Source organism: Podarcis tiliguerta (assembly GCF_965153285.1).
Source record: "Podarcis tiliguerta genome assembly, chromosome: 1".
In the NCBI taxonomy this organism is placed as follows: domain Eukaryota; kingdom Metazoa; phylum Chordata; class Lepidosauria; order Squamata; family Lacertidae; genus Podarcis; species Podarcis tiliguerta.
The window spans coordinates 93,376,910-93,398,197 of NC_139534.1; the positions used below are offsets into that span (position 1 = coordinate 93,376,910).

General features: G+C 46.4%; 2 protein-coding genes across 6 annotated transcripts in view; one reads left to right on the forward strand and one right to left on the reverse strand.

Annotated features, from left to right (window-relative positions):
- The window catches only part of RMDN3 (regulator of microtubule dynamics 3), a 29,907-nt gene extending 24,214 nt beyond the window's left edge, over window positions 1-5,693 (forward strand). For all 5 annotated transcript variants that reach the window (XM_083450635.1, XM_083450631.1, XM_083450632.1 and 2 more), the window contains 2 exons: window positions 1,701-1,781; window positions 5,508-5,693. In XM_083450635.1, the coding sequence (XP_083306761.1) occupies window positions 1,701-1,781; window positions 5,508-5,561 (135 nt within the window). In that variant the 3' untranslated portion in view covers window positions 5,562-5,693. The remainder of the gene's footprint in view (window positions 1-1,700; window positions 1,782-5,507) is intronic.
- Window positions 5,694-10,317: 4,624 nt separating this feature from the next.
- Window positions 10,318-19,928, reverse strand: LOC310682125 (cytochrome P450 1B1-like). Its single transcript, XM_083450541.1, has one exon. The coding sequence runs from the start codon at window positions 18,304-18,306 to the stop codon at window positions 16,699-16,701; it is 1,608 nt and encodes a 535-aa protein (XP_083306667.1). The 5' UTR covers window positions 18,307-19,928; the 3' UTR covers window positions 10,318-16,698.
- Between the last annotated feature and the right edge of the window lie 1,360 nt (window positions 19,929-21,288).

The window sequence follows — 21,288 nt, forward strand, 5'->3', positions numbered from 1 at the left end:
TTTATGTTGAGTAGTGTACAAGTTTTTAAGATTCTGTTCCTGGCTTGGAATATATTCGAATTTGAAGTTGTCACAAGTTTTACTTGCTTTGACAGTCTTCTGTAAAAACTGGAAGGTGGTAATAAACTTAAAAAAGAAGTCAACAAAATGCAGAAATCTTTGCGCAGGTTACTTTGTTTACTTGTTTTACTACACTGTGGGCCGTTGTGTACCTCATACATGACTAGGATGTCAAATGAATATAATCTTTAGTTATAAGTACAGGACTATAAGAATTTCCCCACCATGAAATGTTTTTTATATATGTCTAAGAAGCCTAGATCTAAGTTCATTTTAATTATCATTTCTTCATCATTCTTCCATTTCAAGAAAAAATTGCTTTTAATAAAATAGGAAAGTTACTATTCTAAATATCAGTGTTGCATATGATACAGTTGAAGTGTGAATTGGGATTCTGATATCATTAAACCACACCATGATGATACACATGGTCACTCTTTAGCTAAAAACATTCTTGTTTAGACAAGCCTACCCACAGATGCTTAGAAAGCTGAGGTAATTTTGATCTGTTTTAGTATTTTAGTTTTTGTATATATGGTTGTGAATTTTTCTTGATTTTACTGTTTTATCTTTTGTAAGTTGCTTTGGGGTTTTTTACAATCAAATGGTGTAAAAATTTTATTAAACAAATAATATTTTAAACACTTTTTAGTAGTTGTATTTGGACTATCCTATACCTCTTAGCAAAATAACTTATCTGAGTCACTTGAAAATCACTCACCTTAATGTTCCATTTTAATTAAGGCTGCAATCTTACATACACTCAAACTTGGCCCTCCAGCGGTTTTGGGACTACAACTCCCATCATCCCTAGCTAACAGGACCAGTGGGCAGGGATGATGGGAATTGTAGTCCCAAAACAGCTGGAGGGCCGAGTTTGGCCATGCCATGGTGGGATTAACACGAGTAAATATGCATAGGGTTTCACAGTCTGACAGTAGGACTTTTATATATATCTAGCTAGTGTTTGAAGACAGGAGTGCCTGGTGTGCTCTGGTCCATGGGGTCACAAAGAGTCGGACACGACTAAATGACTAAATTCTTATATTCCAAGAAAATGATCTGTTGTACATAATTTTGTTGGCATCCGTCTGACTCGGGAGACAATGGAAGAGTGCGCCTTTCGGAGGCGAATCAGGGTATTTTGATTCCACTGGTGATTCTGTGAAAGCCTAGGGTAAAATATGTCCCAAGATGGTTAGACAAATTCTGCTAAATGGGCCTGTGAGGTGGGTGTCAGCCCCATGCCTGCCCCCCAGGGGTGTGGCAGCCTCAGCTCTATGCAGTCAGCAGTGCTGAATGTAACCTCACATTCACTCTTGCGTCACCGGCTCACAACATCCTCTTGGATGTGCATGTGAAGAACACCTTACCTATGGCAGTCGCTATTGCCCCGTCTCTTGAACATCATTCTGAAGTGAATAGTACAGCTTAATGGGTTTGTACATGGACTGTTGATGTCACCCATTCTGATGCCTCTCTCTTAGGAAAGTGCTTTCTCCAGGCGTCTCCTCTTCTGTTCTCTATGGGTTTCAGTGTTTGAAAATATAAATTATATTTTTTTATTAATGGAATACACATCCTCATAAAATGTTCTATCTTGTTTTAATTTTGCTTTCACTCCCCACTCTCTCTTGCAGTGCTACAAGGAACTAGGAGATAACTCGGCAGCTGCTCACTGGCTGAGTTTGGCTTCAGAGTTGCCAGTCATCACAAAAGAGGTAGTGTTTGAGTGTCATTCATGTGTGAAGATGATGATTTAACAGATCCAAATAATATGCCATCTCGTATTTAGTTGTATCTGTCTTCAGAGATAGACAGCCTATTAAATCTATACTTTAGTTTTTATTTTATCCTCCTTCCTTTTTGAGCAGTTTTCTAAACCTATTCCTGAGTAATTTTTAAAATAAAAATATGTTAACTTTAATGTCGTTTTAAATAGGTAGTAGGTGAACCTAAATATTCAAACTGCTGAATCCTACTGATCTGATTCATATGTCATGCTAAGCCAAACCGTGACTTAGCCAGGCTCTGGCAGAAAAGATCACCACCGCTTTGTTGCTCTCTAGCCATTGTGCTTTGCCAAGTTAAGCCATGGTTTATATTACATGAACTCTGGCTTGCAGTCTAGCTTTCCCAGTTTGCAGCTCATGGTTAGTATGGAGAGCACTAAACCACAACCCAGGTTTGGACACCACACAAAGCGAAACCATGGTTTGAATTCAGTGCAGCTCAGCAGCAAAATGACCTTGGAGCAACAAAGTGGCTGCCTGGCGCATCTTGGTAGGCCATGCAAATCTTGGAAGTAAGTGGTAAGTGGTGATAAGTAATTTTTCTATCGCTGTTATGGCGAAGCTGTTTTTTATAAATGTTGGATGGAATGTTAACATTTGATATGAATTTTCTATTCTGTAATGTTGCTTGGATATAGTTTAGGTAACAGGCCACTAATATAATATTAATATTGCAGTTAAATAAGATGAAACTGGTTGCATTGAACTTGCTCTGTTGAACTAGAGGTGAGATTTTCATGGACCCTGTCAGGTGTTTTTAAACTGGAATATTCATTCTAGGCTATAATGCCTGCAGTTGTTTTGAGGATCTTCTTTCTTTTAAAAATTTTCACTTGAAAGGGGTTTTATCTTTTGTTGCACAGCTCTTTAACTGACTTTTGGACTATGGATATACTGAATTTTGCTTGCTATTTTATAATATGCGAAACTGGTGTTACTGCCACCTCCAGAACAATATCTAGTATTGCACTAGCAAATCTTCTACTGCAGGCTGCCAAGCTTAGGGAAACCAGATGTCAAACTTAAGAATTCCAGTCACTGAACAGGAAATTTCAGAGATCAAGAAAAGGTTAGATCCATCAATTCAGGCAGCAAAAACCTGTCAGACTTGGCTAGGGGAAGACTTTTGCTAACCAGGCATTTTAGGAAAACAAGTTGCACGCTGTAGGGGGAGTGTGCATCTATATAAATCAGAATTGAGTGTCAAAAGTGGAGAATGAACATCTAATGGCCATAAAGACCAGGCTGGCCACAAGTGGCAAGGCATCCCCCAGTGGAGTCGGAAGGGGCACGGTCACCATTTCAGAATCAGGGCAAGCGTCAGCCAGTGATATTACAGCATGGGGGATACTGAGTTTTGTTGAATGGGAGTCTGGGGTGAGAGGCCAGGTGCTGGTGATCTTGTCCAGTATTTCTTCCCCCAAAGTGAGAAACAGGACTGGAAGTGGATGGCTCTGGGTGAGAGCCTAGGACTAGGATGGGTAGCTGCTTCTGCTGATTATGCTTGACTTACGCAAGGAGATTAGGTTGTGATATGCCCTAGATCACAGGTGTCAAACACAAGGCCCGCGGGCCGAATCCGGCCCGCCAGACGTTGTCATGTGGCCCGTGTAGCCGCCATTCTCACTGCTGTTCTCGCCCATCCAGTGCACCATCGCCTGGTTGTGCGCCGCGTCGCCTTTCAGCACGAAGGTGGAGGTGAGCAGAGAGGCTGCTCCTCCGCGCGCCCCGGAAGCCGCTGCTGGTGCCATGCTCGGCCTCCGCTGTGCCGCCGCCGGGCAGGGATGCGAGTCTGGCAGGCGAGGCGCGGAGGCGGAGAACGGGAGGGAGCGAGCCGAGATGGAGGCGGGAGCGCGACGCGAACGCGCGGCGTGGGAGACAACGTGCCAGCAGGGCTTCCACGCCCAGGCGAGGCGCAGCGCCGCCCTCTGCCGGCGGGCCCCACCGAGCCCCGGAGCCCGGCCGCCTTCCCCGACGGCTGCTGGCAGCTGGCAGCAGGGCTGCAGCGAGCGCACCGGAGCAAGTGGACGGAAGCCCGGCGCCTGGGCAAGCGAACGTCCCCCTCAGCCTCGGCTTGCCACGGAGGGCAAGGGAGGCGGCTGCCTCAGGCAGCAGGATCCACAGGGGCAGCTCGGCCCGTTGTGGAAATGTGCTTCCTCCACCAGCACCAGATTTGGGGCCGTGCGGGCGCCTTACCCGCCCCGAGCCAAGGGAGGACAAAATAATGATAACGATGCCTATTTATTCTATGGGGGGGGGGGCACCAAAGTTTGTCCTCACTCAGGGTGGGTGCCATATTACCAAAGTCCGCCCCTGCCCCCCCTCAATGGGATTTGAAATCCAGGGATTTGAAATCCAATAAATTCCTAGGAGTGCCCCTGTCCGTACTGAGTAAGCCCATCAGCCCCTAAAAGCAGACGATACCAACTTTTCAACATTGTGATAGTGATGTTGTGATACGGTAGCGATATATTGCAGTGTTGAAAAGTAGAGGGAAGAACAAGCAGCATTGGCCCCCGTCAGAAACTGGGTTGCAACCGGCACATCTCCCCCCCCCCCCCCGCCAGCACCTGGCACAGGGAGGAGGCAGCACCAGGCGGAGAAGGAAGAGAAGGCGTAGATAAGCCCCAGCCACAAGACGCAGTCCAGTAAAGGTGCCCTCAGACTGGGCCTGCACAATGTTATGATACATCACCACAGGGGCAGACTTTAGTAATCTTTCATAACAGGGGTGTCAGGCTGAATAAAATATTGAGGGGGGCAGGTAGGCCCCACCTCACATCATCATCATCATCATCATCATCATCATCATTTATTACGGGTCAAAGACCAGCTCGAACCTCACATAATTTATCACATGCCACACACATCCCATTTAAATGTCAAAGCCCATCAACTTTGGGGGTCTCAGCCTGCTCAAATATTTTAGGCCGATACAACCGGCCCTTTGAGGGTGACCAAACTGCTGATGCGGCCCCCGATGAATTTGAGTTTGACACCCCTGCCCTAGATAGATCTGATAGGCTGGGTATTTACTTTCAGCGCAAAGGACTGCGCTGCTCTACCTGTGGCTGTTTTACTACTGTACTACTGGATATCTTTGACTTGGTGAGCTACAGGATTGTAGCAGGGATTGTGTTTTTAGCTCCTCCTCCTTGCTGTCCACTTCTGGTAATTGTATAATATAGGCTTTGTGTTTAAAGGAGGGCAGGGAGAGGGAATGTTTGAGGTTCCCCAGCTGGATTCAAACTGTGCCTGCAAATGGACTTCAGGGGGTATTGCTGTCAGCACTGATCAGCTGACCATCACTGAGCCTGGCTTTCCAAGGAAACATTGGGAGAAGACGTTTAAGCAGTTCATCTGCCGTTGTGTCTTTAGTAGGTAGACATGGTTTGGGGAAAACAGCCTGACAGGTTAAATTAGGGCCCCTGCTAGGCCAAATTAGGGCCACGAGCGAAAGGTTTCCACCGCTGTTTTGAAGTATAAACAGTATGGAAAAGGAAGAAGAGCCAGTCAGGGTTGTTTGTTTCCTTTTCTCCCTAGGAGGTTGGGAGAAGAATAGCATGTTGATCATCCTGATTGTATAATTTTGCAGATGGGATTAGTTCAAGCCAGCTAGCCACAAATTTACTTTGTTCCTTTTCATTCCTCCAGGACGCTGAAAGCAGTAGAGAGATGGAAGAGATGGAAGCAAATTCAGAAGGCTAAGCAAGTTGAAAGCTCTTGTCTGCATAATAGTTGTGCAAATGCAGTGAAAGTTCCAGTCTAAAAGGTTTCACAGTCATTATTATCCTCGCTGGGCTTCATGAACATGCCGCAGAATGAAAATGAAAAATCAAACTGTGGTTTCAGCAGTCCTTTTTCAAAGAATTAGGCTGGCATGATAGTCAAAGAAAAGTGATTCAGCTCATATCCCTTGATTGCTAAATCAGTATGCTCAAGTGTCCTCAAAACAGAAGTTACCAAGTTGATTATTTTTTCATGCTTGTGTTTTGCATATTCACCAGCCAGACATTTCCAAGACACATTAATTGCACACTTCCTTAACTGTGATGTGATCAACATGGCACTTTGTGTGTTAATCCTGTTTTCATAATACATTAGAAATTAATCAGTAAAAAGAAGGCCTATATTAGATGTGATGGCAGAATTAGGCACAATATCTCCCATAGTTTTTAGGTTAAAGCAGACCTGGGGAGGGTTTTTAAAAGGTTTCTCATTTAAAAACAGTTTCCCATTTAGAATCTCCCCAGCTATATGTTAGGTATATACCCAATACCTTTATGTTTTCCAGTTTATTTGCCATAAGACAAATAGCTTGAACTGGGTGGGTGGGGGGAGTAAATCTGGGAATAAGGTTTATGGGAAAGCTTTAATTGTCCCCTTTTCTAATACCCCACACTTGTAGTGATCAGCAGAGCAAGGTGGCATTGCTTACCTGGCTTCCCAGCATAGAGGCTGCTGCTGGTAAATAGGAAGGGGAGGGGCAAGGCAACAGGGAGGTTGGTGTTGTGCAGGTACAATGGCAGGACCAATCCAGTATTCCCAATGCTGTATCTGCATCAATCCATGTCACTTTGCTCCTTTCCTTCTCTGCTATTGGCAGTGACTTCACATTAGGAAGCCAGGTAAACAACACTGCTCTACTGGCCCACAGCCTCAGCCCAAACCCAATTACTGCTTTGATCTAAATGGAAAATGGCAACAGATCTTGTTTTCTGTATTCCCCTGTGTTGCATCTAGTTTGAACTGGATGTATAAGGTAGAATTACAGATCACGGCTTCCTCTGGCAAATAAATTAATGCTTAATCCGTGGACGCATGACACTCTGTTCACTGCACATGATAAATATTGTTGACTTGGCCGTTTTTACTCAAGGCAGCGTAGTACTGTCACTTTACACTGCCCCCATTGTTAATATCCAAGTGGGGATTGATAGGAAAACATTGGGTGCAAATACAATATTCCACAAGCTAGACTTCTGTTTGAGCCCTTACAAATAACTCTGAAAATATTTATTGTGTCCAACACATGCACCTTGTAAGCTATATGCATATTCAACTAGCTGCTTGTGGACTTTGTGTTCCTTTTGGAGTACTCCACTTCTTCCGCACAGTACGCTATAACTGGCACTGCCATTCATTAAAGCCACGAGGAGCACCCAGCAGAAAAACTTAGAAAAACCTTAATGTTGGGGGACCAAATAATTTGCCTTCAGTTTTTGGAGGTGTTTGAAAGAACTAACATCACTGCTGCAAAGGGCAATTAAAATCTGTTTTAAGTTTAAGGAATGAAAACAAAGAGTTTTCTTCATCTGCTGGCCTTTAACAGTATATTCCAAGATATATTTTTAAAATTATCTTTCATTCCTTCTCTTCAGCCATGAGCATTACCTGCCTACTGTAGAATACAGCATAGGGGGAAATTCTTGGTTCTGAAAGAGAACCAAGCTCTATTTTCCAGAGCTGTCACTGAGTTGTACAGAATATGCAATGCCTAAGAGGTGGAATTAAATTACCAGTTAGTTTCAGCCTGTTGTAAACCAAACAATCTTACTACTTCCAGAGCGCAGAATAATTCTGTTTTCTGTGTGTTGTAATTTTTGCCAGGAATTCAAGTGGGATTTCTCAGTCCCCTTGAAACCTAATTTACAGCTCACTTTAGCTGGATAATTAATGATTTTTATGGAATGCACGTTTTTTCTAGAAAACACAATTAGAGAGAATATTTTATATAAAAATCATCTAATCTATTCACCCAAATATGTATATAACATTACACTAGAATTTCTTTTTGACATTACAGCAAATCAAGTTGGAAGACAAGAAATATTTCTGTCCAAAGATTTTCCTTGTGCGCATTTTCCTGTTTCTTAATTCATATTTATATCTAAAAGCCAGTGGAGAGCCAGTGTGGTGTAGTGGTTAAGAGCGGTAGTCTCATAATCTGGGGAACCGGGTTCGCGTCTCCGCTCCTCCACATGCAGCTGCTGGGTGACCTTGGGCCAGTCACACTTCTTTGAAGTCTCTCAGCCCCACTCACCTCACAGAGTGTTTGTTGTGGGGGAGGAAGGGAAAGGAGAATGTTAGCCGCTTTGAGACTCCTTAAAGGGAGTGAAAGGCGGGATATCAAATCCAAACTCCTCCTCCTCCTCTTCTTCTTCTTCTTCTTCTTCTTCTTCTTCTTCTTCTTCTTCTTCTTCTTCTTCTAAAAACATTAGATAGGCTTCACCCTAGTCCTATAAACGTTCAGAGAAGCAAGTACTTTTATAGCCCTATTTTTACTGTGCTCACAAGGAAATGCAACTCGGTTAAGATTGCAAAATCAGAAATGTGGGTTGTATTCAACTTAAGTTGTACTCAGAGTAGACCCACTGAAATAAATTAACCTACATTAGTCGTGCGCATTAACTTCAGTGGCTGAACTCCGAGTAAGAGAAGTATTGCATACTGCCCTTTGAGTAGGTGGCAGTGTTATGTATGTATTCTTGTGACCATGTGGTTTGGATGAGAACATACTGCCAACTACTAAATCACTAGGGTAGTTCCTTGCATGTTCAAACTGACTGGCCATAAAATGTTCAGTGAAGGGTTCCTCAAGTTAACTCAACATAGTGAAAGTTTCCCGATATTTAAAGGTTTGTATAAATGCCTGAAATAATACTTGTTTTAAATACATTAAGTCCTTGGATCAATCCTTGTTGCCCTTGCTAATTTACTGTAATAACATTACCTCGCAATCAGCTTAGTTCATGCCCCTTGCGAATTTAGATTTTACACAATCTAAACAATGTCCTACTCTAATACTTACTCCAAACTTCATTCAAGTGAAGTACAAATTGTATCTTCAGCTTAGATCTGTGGGCCATTTCCATCAAACAGTCAGTTGTTTTTCACTTGTAGTGTGATCTGATGGGTGTGAGGGCAGAGTTAAAACCTGAGTTGGCTGTGTGCACCTCTTCCTTGCAAGGGATGGCTGATGGAGACGTTAAATTAAAATAAATCAGTTCAGCAGGATTCCATTCAAATCCCTTCATGATTCAGGGAGCGCTTTGCATTGGAAGCTGCTGCTAAAACGAAGGAAAAAACACCAGTCACATTTGGTCCACAGCACTGATATGGGATCTGGCTGGTGGAGTCAGAAAGGTTCCCCATCCTGTTCTAAAACCAGTGGCGTAGCGTGGGGGGTGCAGGGGGGCCGGCCGCACCGGGCGCAACATCTGGGGGTTAGGGTTAGGGGCGCAAATCCACGAGTTAGGGGGGCGCAAATTACTTGCCTTGCCCCGGGTGCTGACAACCCACGCTACGCCACTGTCTAAAACCGCTAATCAAAATGTGCATCTGGATATTGGACATTTTGTTTGAGTGAAAATTGGAGTGACTAACAATAACAACCTTTTATTATTTATACCCCACCCATCTGGCCTTGAGGCTCTCGAGTATTACTTGAAAAGGACGAGTCCATATAGTTGCATTCAGAAGTACTTACATTTTTCTAAAGTTAAAAATTCATTCGATTTCTGTGCCTGACCAAATTATTTATTATTCCAATGAAAGAACTAATTGAAATGCTTGGGAGAGCCGTAAGAATTATTAGACAGTGACCAAAGTATTTTCTATGAGTGCTGCTTTTAAAAACTATGCCCTGAAAGCATTTACAGAAGATGGAGAACTGTAACTGAGGCTGCAATTCTGTACTTGCTTACCTGGGAGTAGGCCCCACTGAACTGACATACTTCTGAGTAGATGTGATAGGATTGCACTATTGAGTACACTTTTCTGTTGTTGTCCCCGTCCCCCTCCCCACAATTTTGACATTCCACATGCTTATTTATAAGACCTTTGGTGATTGAGTGTTTGCTTTCACTATCCATTTCCTAATGTGTTTAAAGCTTTAAATTTCCACGTGTGATATTCTGATACCACAGAGAAATGATGTCAATTGCAAGCACATTTATTTTTATGTGAGATGGATGAATTAAGTAACTGATCTGATTGTGCTTCTGCAAGTAAGCCTGACGAACCTGACTAAAATGCCAATGAGGTAAACGAAGAAAGGGACCCTTCAGTAACCTCGCATGATATCAACCTTTCATTCAAGTACAGACATAGTCATGTTGTGGTGCCCTATGTAAAATTGCACTGTGTGATCATTTTAGGGCCCGCAAAGCAGCGAGTATCTTAATGCACTTGACCAAAGCAAGGTCTTTAGTATGATTGCAGTAGCACAAGAATGGTCCTTTAACTGCATTCCATATCTGACTAACGTCTCTCCCTGCACCACCCCCACCCCACTCCATGAATGAATTGCCACATGGGAGCACTGTGTGGGATTTTGCAGGCTGGGAGGAAAAAGCTTTGATAGGCCGGACAAGATCCTCTGGCTATGTATGTGTGCCTTGCCCTTCGTCTAAGGAGCTGGAGAGAGAACTCTGCCTCTCTGCCTGCCTGCCTCCTTTTGTTCCCTTTTCAGGAGATTGCTGTTACCACTAACACCATAGAATCATGTGTTGAAAACAGAATAGCTTTCTGAAATTGGTTAAGTAATCAAGGCAATATCATTTTGAGCATGGTAGATGGTATACCTTGAGATCAGTATTTTGGAGAAGAGTAATCTCTGAGGTTTGGGGAAAGTGGTTCTTTTCATTTAGAAGGAGGTGCACTTTAGCAGCCTTAGGTAGAAATGATTTATGTGTGTGTGGTGGTGGTTGTTTTTTTTAAAGTTGCATAGGTTTTGTTGACTAAACTGTGAATATAAAGGTGAAAAACTTTTATGACTGCACTGCAGCCCTCCCAGAGGGTCACTAAGTACTTAAAAGTCTGATGGACAAGAGGTAGTTCAAAAAGGCAGTTTGCATTACTGACAAAACTTATTTCCAATATCTATTTTACAGGGAACAAAAGACAATTATTTTCATGCAGCTGTATATTTGTTTTTAAAAATCAAGCTAATACAAGAGTTAATTGTAAAACTGGGTGGTTTTAACTTCAACTTTATTTGAAATAAAAGTGACAACACTGCCTAATGATGAGTATGTAACAGTTCTGAAATAAAAATATCTGCATTCTTTTTATATGACTGTGGCTTGTATCCAGAGCAAAACTCTTCTCATAGGACTTCTCCCAGGAGGAAGTGCAGGGAGGTGACGTTTACTGATTCATACTTCCCCCTGCAGTGCTCTGAAAAGCTGCTCCAGCGGGGCTGGAGAGCCTCTTCCAGGAATAACTTGGCTGAAGGGATAAAAATTGAAACCCAAATCTGGTTCCAGACTTCTCAAGAAGTGTATTGTGACATAGACTGTCACAAACATTAACAAACATTGTATTGGTGACTCTAGTCAATAACTGGTTCCTTAAAATTACAGGAATTATTTTAATAAAGGAAAAGGCCACACAAAGTTAAGACTTGCAGCTTTAGCCCAGCTGTGGCATTACCTGCCCCACTCCTGATGTCATATGTTAGCGTAGGGCAAATAGGCATGGCTTAGCCAATGGGGAAGTCTTGATGGACTTTATTAGGGGCTCATGATTTCCTTCTGTAGACAATCATAAGAAGAGCCTCCTGGATCAGGCCAATGACCCATCTAGTCCAGCAGGGATTTGAACTCTAACCACTACACCACACTGCTGCTTGGATGCCTGTGGGAAGCCCACAATCAGGACATAAGTGCAACAGCACTGCTTGCCTGTGATTTCCAGCAACTGGTACAGTATTCAGACTCTTACTGCCTGACAGTGGAGATGGAACATCATCATCCTGGCTAGCAGGTGATGATAACCCTCTCCTACTCCTCTTTAAAGCTATCCAAGTTGGTGATCATCACTGTGGAAGTGTGTTCCACGGCATGAATAAGTACTTTCCTCTGTCCTGAATCTTCCAACATGCAGCTTCATTAGATATCCATGAGTTCTAGTGTTATTTAAAAAATAATAATTCTCTATCCACTTTCTACATGCCACGCATAATTTTATAAATTTCTATCATGTGACTTGCCTTTTCTCAAGTTCTGAATGCTGCAACCTTTCCTAATAGGGGAGTTGCTCCATCCCCTTGATCATTTTGGTTGAATTATCTTCCTATGGATTGATTAAAAAAAACAGATTCCCTGCTCCCATTTGCCACGTGAGCCTGGGTCAAGTATGTGTGTTTGGCGGTCATAACTGCTATGATGGTTCTGGTGGCATCACCTTTGCCTAGATGTGCTGACTGCAGGATGGTTTTAAATTATAGTAAAGAGTTCTATCAGCTTCCACCCTGACTTCTGCAAGGCTCGTAACTTTAGTCATGCTGGCCACATGACCCAGAAAGCTAGCTGTGGATGAACGCCAGCTTCCTTGGCCTGAAAGCAAGATGAGCGCAGCAACCCCATAGTTGCCTTTGACTGGACTTAACCATCCAGGGGTCCTTTACCTTACCTTTTTCCTTTTACCAATAAAGTCAAGTTCCACTTCAATTTTGGGGGGGTGGGGAAAAACAAATAATAAGCGTTCAGCTTTCAGAAAACAAGTGTTAGCTGATTAGGCATTTTAGCTATGCAGTGTTGGATGTTATCTGTAACATTGTTCTTGCCTGTTTATCCTTTGTTATTGTTTTTATTTAAACCACTCCATGAACCAATAACTTGCACATTGACCACTTATAATTAAACATGTTACAGATATTACAGCAAATATATACTATTTTTATGGTGCCCATGTGACATGAGAAGACTTGGTCTATTTATTTGTATCATTTATTATTCCTGTGATCCCTGCTTTCCTTTGGAGCACATCAGTGAGGCCGAGGGGGGTGGGTCTTGTCCCATGCACGCTGCCAGACCTGCACCCCAGGGTGGCCACTTTGGTGCTGCTCACAGAGCAATTTGGCTTCACCCCCGAAGGCACACTCCATTGTCTCTTGAGACAGACGGATGCCCACAAAAGATCCCTGTTTGTAAAACCCAGACAATATGTGATTCTGTATTTTGGAAGAACACATTTAAAATTTCTTTAGACCTCTGCACCACTATGTTCAAATCCTGCGCTACGTGAGGAAATGTTGAGATCTTCCCTTGAAAGGCTGTGATTGCCTGCCAGATTCCCCAAGTTCCTTGGTTGCATTATGACTTCTCGACTGTCACCCAATAATCATCTTTAAAAGAAGGCTTTTGCTGACTAATGTGTTAAATAAAATCTGCACATTTCTTAGCTGTGAAAAGGGCACAGATGTTCTCTCCAGTGGTAGCTATGAAGAGCTGGCTCCTAACTATTGCATGTATGGGGACAACACCCACCCACGGGAGATATCGTTTTCTCCCCTACTGGCTGGAAAGACTTCGAAATTTAATATGTTTTGGCTTAGAGGATTGTTCCTAGATTGGCCCCAGAAAACAGCAGGCTCATATAGTGATATTCTGCGACATTTCGACCATTGTAGACTCTCACTTAGCTAGCTTTTTTCCTGCTACCCCTCAAAGGTGCCCAGTGTTACTATCTCTCCCCCCACTTCCAATCCTTTTTCTACCCACTAAGTTAGGACAGGAATGTTTGAGACTCTCAAACTTTTCTGACAGGTGTTAACAAAGCAGAGTTTTTACAAGTATAATGGTATGAGAGCAGCACCATCCAGCTAACTTTCATAGGTATTAACAGCATTTTTACTTTTAGTTACTTCAAAGGAGAGGATTCATGAAAAATGTTTCTGACTACCACTGATGGTGACCTTACTGGTGCTGGAGAAATAATGTTGGATGGCAGCTTTCCTGACCATGTGGCTTTGCCAAAGTGCTTGCTATTTGCGCTCATCTGAAACTTCTACTTTGTGTAGGATATCTCTCTATTTCTTTAATCCCTTGCTGCAAGAAGACAAACAATTGTGACAGCATCTTTATTCGGAGGTAATAATAGTCACATTTTTTAAAATGTTAAATAACACTCAAGTAATGTTTAATACAAAAGAATATTTTTAAAAGTGCTACTTATGGTCTTCACCCAAACATAGGAATAAGGAAACGCCTAATGGTAGATTCAAAAATAGGCTATATTACTTATGCATTTCAAAACCTTTCCTGAATATGTGGCTTACTAGACAAATATAAAGGCTGCTGGAAAGAAGAAACAGCTACGCAAGTTAACTCCTTGATTTTCAGCAAAAAGCAAACAAGTGCAGATTCAACTTATGTTTAAAACAGGGATGGGAAACTTCTGGGTGTTTTTGGACTCTCAACTCCTATTTATCCTTGATCACCCTGATAACAGACAACTATGCAACGCAATGTACAGTTGGGTCACCATCATTGTACTAAGAAGAGTTCAGTTCTCCTTGCTTCTCCCAAAGCATATGGCTCTTCACAGGTTACTCTTTGCAAGACCTTCATGTGCTTAACTTCTATGCAGTAAAGTGGGGGAGTGTGTTAGGCTGGTGCTCTTCTTCGTCAACTTCACATGCACCCAATTGCTTATGAACATGCCCCTCTGCAGACAGAAAGCCAAGCAGGTGCAAAACAGTCTGCATCTCAAACTCCTTCCTCCAGAGCAGCTCCAGTGCTGGCAGTGGAACAACTCTACAGTAACTGGCTTTGAGGACTGAGTATTTTGTCCACCATAGCTGCAGCCTCATGACCGGGTTTTGGGGGTGGGAAAACCTGGAAGGCTTGTGTGTGTGTGTGTGTGTGTGTGTGGACAATCTGTGGCCCTGGTCCAATTTCATGTGAGTGGCAAAGAGGAAGGAAATGGGAAGAAGGTGGGAGAGAAAAGAGGCTCTCCATTATGAGGTCTGGCACACAGCAAAAATGCAATCCCCAATGGAGTACTGGCAAACGAGGAAATTTAAGTGTCTTGATTTCATACCACGTTAAAGCGTAATGGTCTAGATGCTATTTCTAATCAATCATCTGGCAACGTTTATTAAAAACAGTTGGTAGGTTCCGAGTTGAATTTCAAGGTAGGAACCACTGATAGATAACAGAAAAAGAACAGTTTGTCCCGCAACCCAATGCAGAAAAATGCAGCCAAAGTATTTCCTGTTCCCTGGCTAGGAGGAGGCAAGCCAGCTGAGTGTGCACACTATACAAGGAGATTTTCATTTACATTTCTGCTCCAACTGGAAGTGACAAAGCTGCCAAGACGTGCCACATCTGTGCTGCAACTTGAGTAATCCACTAATGGATACTGAAGAGGCTTGGTCAAGAACAGAGCAGGAGCACTAGGTCTACAAGTGGCAAGCTTCTGCTGCCAGGTGCTTCTAAGAAAAAGCAAGTTTTGAGAGAAGCATCAGAGTTGCTTAACCCTTCCCCTGCCTGCCATTTTTCCAGCGGCTGCTAGCATGATGGCTGTGCTCTTCCTCCGAAGTTGGAGGCAGTAATGTTTCTGAACACCAACTGCTGGAACCACAGGAGGGGAGAGTGCTCTGGTGCGTGGAGTCGTGCTTGCAAGTTTCCCACAGGCATCTGGCTGTGAGAACAGGATTCTGAGCTTGATTTTGCCATTGGCTATTCTTATGTTCTGTGTGGCTCCCTCCCACAGCTGGCAGTGTTCCAACCATAACTGTCACAGGCATGTATCTCAACCCGAGAGAGTGGAGGAACTTCAGCAGAAAGCCAGTGGAACAGAAAAGGGTTGTGGTCCCCTCCACTGCTGCCGCTTTGCTGAAACTGCTTCTCCTTTGATGGGGCACTGTGGCCCTCCAGGTGTTGTTTGCAGCCAGCATGGCTAATATTCAGGGAGTATGGGAATTGTAGTTAATCAACATCTTGAGGGCTACAGATTCCCTGTACCTACTTTAGTGGCAGTGGGAGAGGTTGCTACAGGAATAATTTGGCCCATATTTAGCACCACTAACCAACCAAAGGTTTCCCCCATGTCTTTTTTTTTTAATGAAAGATAACTCTATATATGACTCGCCCTATGAGATGGGATGGAGCCACAGGGTTAATTTTTAGCAAAGTCAGAGCACAGATTACTTGCTCCTGGCTGCCACAGGTAGGAAGTATCTCTCTTCTTGTTCTGCTTCAAATATGACAAGTGTGGGAGGGACGCAAAACTGCATGGGGATTGTCCCAGGTGACAACTGTGCACATGTACACATAATAACTAAGTGCTGGGCCACCCCATGTGTCATTTCCCAGCTGAAGGACCTGCAGTTAAAGGCATTGTCGCTGTGATACTCTTCACACTGACTACACATTATTTCCAAGTAAATGCTTCCTATAAAAATGCTTTCCACATAACACAACCTTACCTCCTTTTTTTTGATCAACAGTATTGTTAAGTGACAAACTTCTTGACACAATTTTTGTGGGGAGGGGGGAGCTGGGAGAATCCAGGAGACCTTTTCTGTCTGCATGGGTGCCTGCTTCAAAGAGGCATTTATTACAAAAGTTCACAGTCCCAAAGGAAGTAACTGATGCCAATTTCCCACACCACCACAATAACGTGTTTCTCCCCCCCCCCCGCCCCCCAGTCACAATAGTCTCAATGTATCTCAGATTTAAGATGTTTGATTGGAGGACTCTGGATGGGTCACCCAGGTGAGCAGAGCAGGCTCAGAAACCCACCCCCCAGCAGGTTTAAGCTGGATGAGGAACCTTTGGCTCTCTCCAGATGTTGCTGGACTAGAACTCCCATCCTGGCTGACCACTGGCCATCCTAGCTGTGGCGGATGGGAGCTTCAGGCCAAGCCACCATCATCTGGGAGGGCGGCAGGTTCCCCATCCCTGTATGAAAGGCACCGTCTGAAGCCATGAGCTTCTGAAAGTTAGGGGGAGGGGCTGGTGGGGGGGAACATCAACTTCCTCTGGCAGAGGGCAGCTCTGAAAAGCCAGCAGGGGCTATGGAGAACTTGCTGGTGGGGAAGGAAGCGCCATTGCTAAGAGGCGCCCTCGACGGTCCCTCCGAGGTTCCCTCCCTCCTCCTCTCCGCTAGGGAGAGCGCTTCGCGGGGAAACGGACACCGTGTAAGGCAAGGGCTTGAGCGCCAGCCCGTAGACGTAATCCAAGGTGAGCTCCTCGGCCGGGTTGGCTTCCACCTCGCACTGCTGCAGCAGGATGGCGGTGAAGAGGAAGAGCTGCAGCTTGGCAAGCTGGTCGCCGATGCAGCGCCTCTTGCCCGTCGAGAAGATCATGACCCGGGACGTGAGGTCCCGGTCGACGTTCTCCTGCCGGGCGTCCAGGAAGCGCGTCGGGTCGAAGACGTGCGGGTCCTTCCAGCGCAGCGGGTCGTGGTTGACGGACCACTGGTTGACGAAGACCACCGTGCCCGCGGGGATGTGGAAGCCGTCGAGCAGCACGTCGGCGGCCGTGGCGTGAGGGATGGTGACGGGCACGAAGCTGCTGTAGCGGAGCGTCTCGTGGAGGAAGGCTTCCAGGCGAGGCAAGGAGGCGCGGTCGTCCCCCGTCGGAAGCCGGGAGCGGCCCACCACCCGGTCGAGGTCCGCCTGCAGCTGCCGTCGAAGGTGCGGGTGCTTGAGGAGGAGCAGCAGCACCCACGTGAGGGCGGTGGAGGTGGTGTCCTGACCTGCGCCGAACAAGTCAGCCAGCGTGGCCTCGACGTAGTCTCCGCCCAGGCCCTGCTGCGCCCCGGGGCCGTGCTCCATGCACTCCAGGATGGCGTCGCTGATGTGGCGCGGAGGGGCGCCGGCCTGGAAGGTGCTGCGGTGCTGCGCTACCTTGGCGCACACGAAGTCGTACAGCTCGCGGCTGACCGCCTGGAAGTCTCGGAAGACGCTGCGCACCGGGTTGGGAAAGGCCTGCAGCCAGGGCAGCACGTCCACCAAGCTGCCCGCCGCCACCGTCTGCCCGAAGCGGTGGTTCCTGCTCAGCAGCGCGCGAAACTCGCCGTCGGCGTGGCTGTAGCGCTGCCCGAAGCAGAGGGCGCACAGCACGTTGGCATTGGCCACGACGAAGAGCGGCGAAGGGTCGACGTAAGCGCCACCCTGGCTCAGCCGCAGCAGGCCGTCGATCAGCTCCTGCGCCTCGGCCGCCACGTGCTGCTCGAAGAGCTGCTTGCTGGGCGTGTTGGCCGTCGAGAAGGCGCGCAGCGTGGCGTGCGCCACCCGCCGCTGCGCCCGCCAGCGCTCGCTGTAGCGCCCGAAGGCCATGCTCTTGCCTCCGGACACCAGGCCGAAGGAGAGGAAGTCGGGCCGGTCCGCGAAGGGCACGGCCTGCTGCACCAGCGCCTGTCGGATGGCCGCCTCCCCGTTGAGCACCACGATGGCGCGCCGGCCCAGGCGCAGCTGGAAGATGTCGCCGTAGCGCCGCGCCAGCTCACCGAAGGTGAGGTGCGGCAGGCGGCCCAGTTGCAGCACGTTGCCCAGCAGCGGCCACCCGACGGGGCCGGGGAGGCTCTTGCCCGCCGGCCGGGGGCTCCTCCTCGCCCACAGGTACAGCAGCAGGACGCAAGAAAGCAGCAGCGCCGGCTGGACGGCGCTCTTGAGGAGCGCGCCGGGCGCCCCGTCGTGGCTCCCGTCTTCCGCCATGGGGGGCGCACGCCCGTGGGACTCCTAAGAAACCGGTTTCTTTGTGGAGAGACGCGGGAAGCCGTCGGGGACCTCAGCCCCGACCGAGCTCGTCGGGTGGGGACTTTATCGCCCCAGACGCTTCGTCCCGTCGGTGAACTGCCCCCTCCCTCTGCCAGATGCCTCCTGGCTCTGCTCTGAGGAGTTCGCAGGATGCCCGTCGCGGCTTTATAGCCGTCTGGGAAGGGGGCTGAGCTTCCCTCCTCCCCTCGCGGTGGTCCCAGAGTCCCCCGTGCGCAGCCATTCCGTGCTTTCCTCCGAGAGAGAGAATGGAAGCAGCAGATTGATCCCTCGCACCAGGAATGTGTGCAACTTTCCAAGGTCTTCCTCCTGCCAAAGACAGCCTGATCCTCGCAGCAGGAGCCGGAGAAGCGGGAGGGGAGCGGAGTGTGAGAGCTACTGAACTCTGCCAGGCACCTTTGGCTGCCTTGGAAAGGCTGCTGCTTTCGTGACTGGAGACAAACTGGCCAGCGACGCTGCGGCTGCCGCTGCCCCAGACCGCGAGGGATGCGAATGCCAGTCCAGTCCGAAGGGAAGGGCGGCAGCGAGCATTTGGTGCCTCTGCTTTGTCAGGACACTTCAGCAAAGCCTGGTGGAGGGGACTGTCAGGAGACAGCAGTTACTCGACTGGCAACCTGACCTTCCTTGCCTTTGGATTAAGATATAGACAACTTGACTTTTTTCTTTCTTTTTATTTGCAAAAACATCTCAGCTGTTTATCATGCCCCAGAAGTGGCACGGTTGGTTGTGGGGCTTAATACAAAATGGAGTGGGTGACCCGGAAAGACTTTTGGTTATCCAGAGGGGGATACTTTTGAAAAGGTTGCAATGCATCAATAAAGGAAACACAATTGTTCTATTCCTGCAAAGGGGTAGCTCAGATACTTGCTCCTCTGAGACAGTGTTGTTTCTAATAAAGTTACAGCTTTATTGGAAATGCTTGCCATCTCGGCCATCATTGGGCGTCTGAAAGCCATCCAATTCTCTGCACAGCTTCCCAAATCCCCTGCCAGCTCTTTCTTTAATCACCGACATATCCCCACAACACACACCTCAGCCCCATTCCCACGTCGTGCTCAAAGATGGGAGAGCACATAGGACCTCAGCTTTGCTGCTGCATAAGTTACTGTTTTCATAAGGCTATGGGGGAAGATAGCTTGGCTAAAATGAGAGTGGGGAGTGAATTGATGGGGCTTGTGAATTTTACTACAAGTCTCCTACTCCCTGCCCCCACCGCCCCACTGACGCCAAACCTGTTGCTGCTCCTGCAAGTGCCTTGTCCATGTTCCAAGTCTCCTAGTCCGCCCCACTGCATTTCCTACCATTTGCTTGCACTGCAGAGATTGTCCTCAGTTCAAATACCTCTTCAGCCATAACCTCAGTCTCATAACCTCAGTTCCCCATCTGATATATGGGGATGAGGACTCTGTAGGGATGCTTATCCAATTTGGCACATGTGATATATAAATGACTATCGGACTTTGGAAAGCTCATATCGGTGGATCAAGCTCATCAGTTTGGTTGGAATTAATTAAACTACATAGTTTGAACTGGAGTTTGAATAAATGTGCCATTTCTGTTTTCTGAATGGATTTTACTGTGGTGTTATTTTCCTTAGTAGTTGTGGAAGCTGCCATTTTGAATAATGCTTCCTATAGAGTAGGAGGCCCTGGGACCTGGCCAAGGGAGGCTGCTGCCACCCCCTAAATCAATTAAAATCAATACAAATCTGAGGTTCTGACCTTTGTAAGAAAAATCCTGGCTACACCCGTGCCCTGGGGAATGTTTATGGAACCAAGAAGGCAGTGCCCCCCCCCCAAAAAAATTGGGAACCACTGACTTAAAGCCTGTACATTGAGTTGTACTCTGAGCTTCTCTTGAAGCTGAATTCCATGGAATATCCTTGTGTGCTCTACTTCCTTGAGCTTGGGCAGATCACATGGTTGGCATGCAGAATGCCTAGGTTCAGTCCCTGGCATCTCCTGGCAGCCAGTGTAGACAATAGTGAGATAGATGAACCAGTGGTTTGGCTCCCTATAAGTCAGCTTCCTAGGTTCTGTCTCAGCCCTGAACAAAAATGTGCACACATATCAATAGGGCTGTAAAATCAATCAGAGTGCAAAGGAGCTGCCAATATAATCCTTCTCCCATATGTCTTCTTAGAAATAAGTCATTATTCGCATTTTACAAAAAGGGAACTGAGCCTGGGAGAAGGAGACCTCTGCCAGTCAGCCTGCGACTGAGTGGACATTGATCTCCAAGTTGCCTAAACACAAATCCACTGTGCAAACTGCTGAGCCACACTGATGAGTACCAATCTTTGCAGAACCCTTCCATAGAATTGCAGAGTTGGGACCCTGAGGGTCATCCAATCCAGCCCCCTACAATTACAGAATAGATAGGTTCACTAAAATAATGATGAGTTGCATGTCCTTTGGTGCCAAAATTATACACAGGGAGGGCATAAGAAAGGACACAAACCCAAAGCAAGAGGTTAATGTACATTGGACTGGTCTCTTAAGCAGCAAAGGGAGCTTCTAGTTATCAGGGGCTGTTGGTGGCGTGCCACTTAGAGATCACCTTGACGGAGCTAGGCAGCCTCAGAGTGTCAGAGAATGTGCTTAATGGGGTAGCTGTGAGTAATCATAGCTGTTGGCAGAGCATGTTGAAGAGGGAGCATCCGCAGGTCATGTTTTAGTGGAGCAGAGAAGCTGCCGCTCCGGAGAGCCTGACTGGAGCCAAACTTTTTGCAAACTTTCTGTTGTAAAATAAGATTAAGCTTTATTGTTGCTGTCTGAGATGATGCGATATCGTTTTAAGTCCTTTGCGACTTCAAACGTTTTCCGGTGTATCCCCCTAACATTCCTGGGGAGGAAGGAAATACTGTCGCATTATAAATTGACAGTTTGCACTATCAACATGTCACTCACGGCCGCGGTGCCA

Excerpts from the sequence above, each read along its gene's own strand:
- LOC310682125 (XM_083450541.1), bottom strand. The coding sequence starts at position 18,306 with ATGGCGGAAGACGGGAGCCACGACGGGGCGCCCGGCGCGCTCCTCAAG.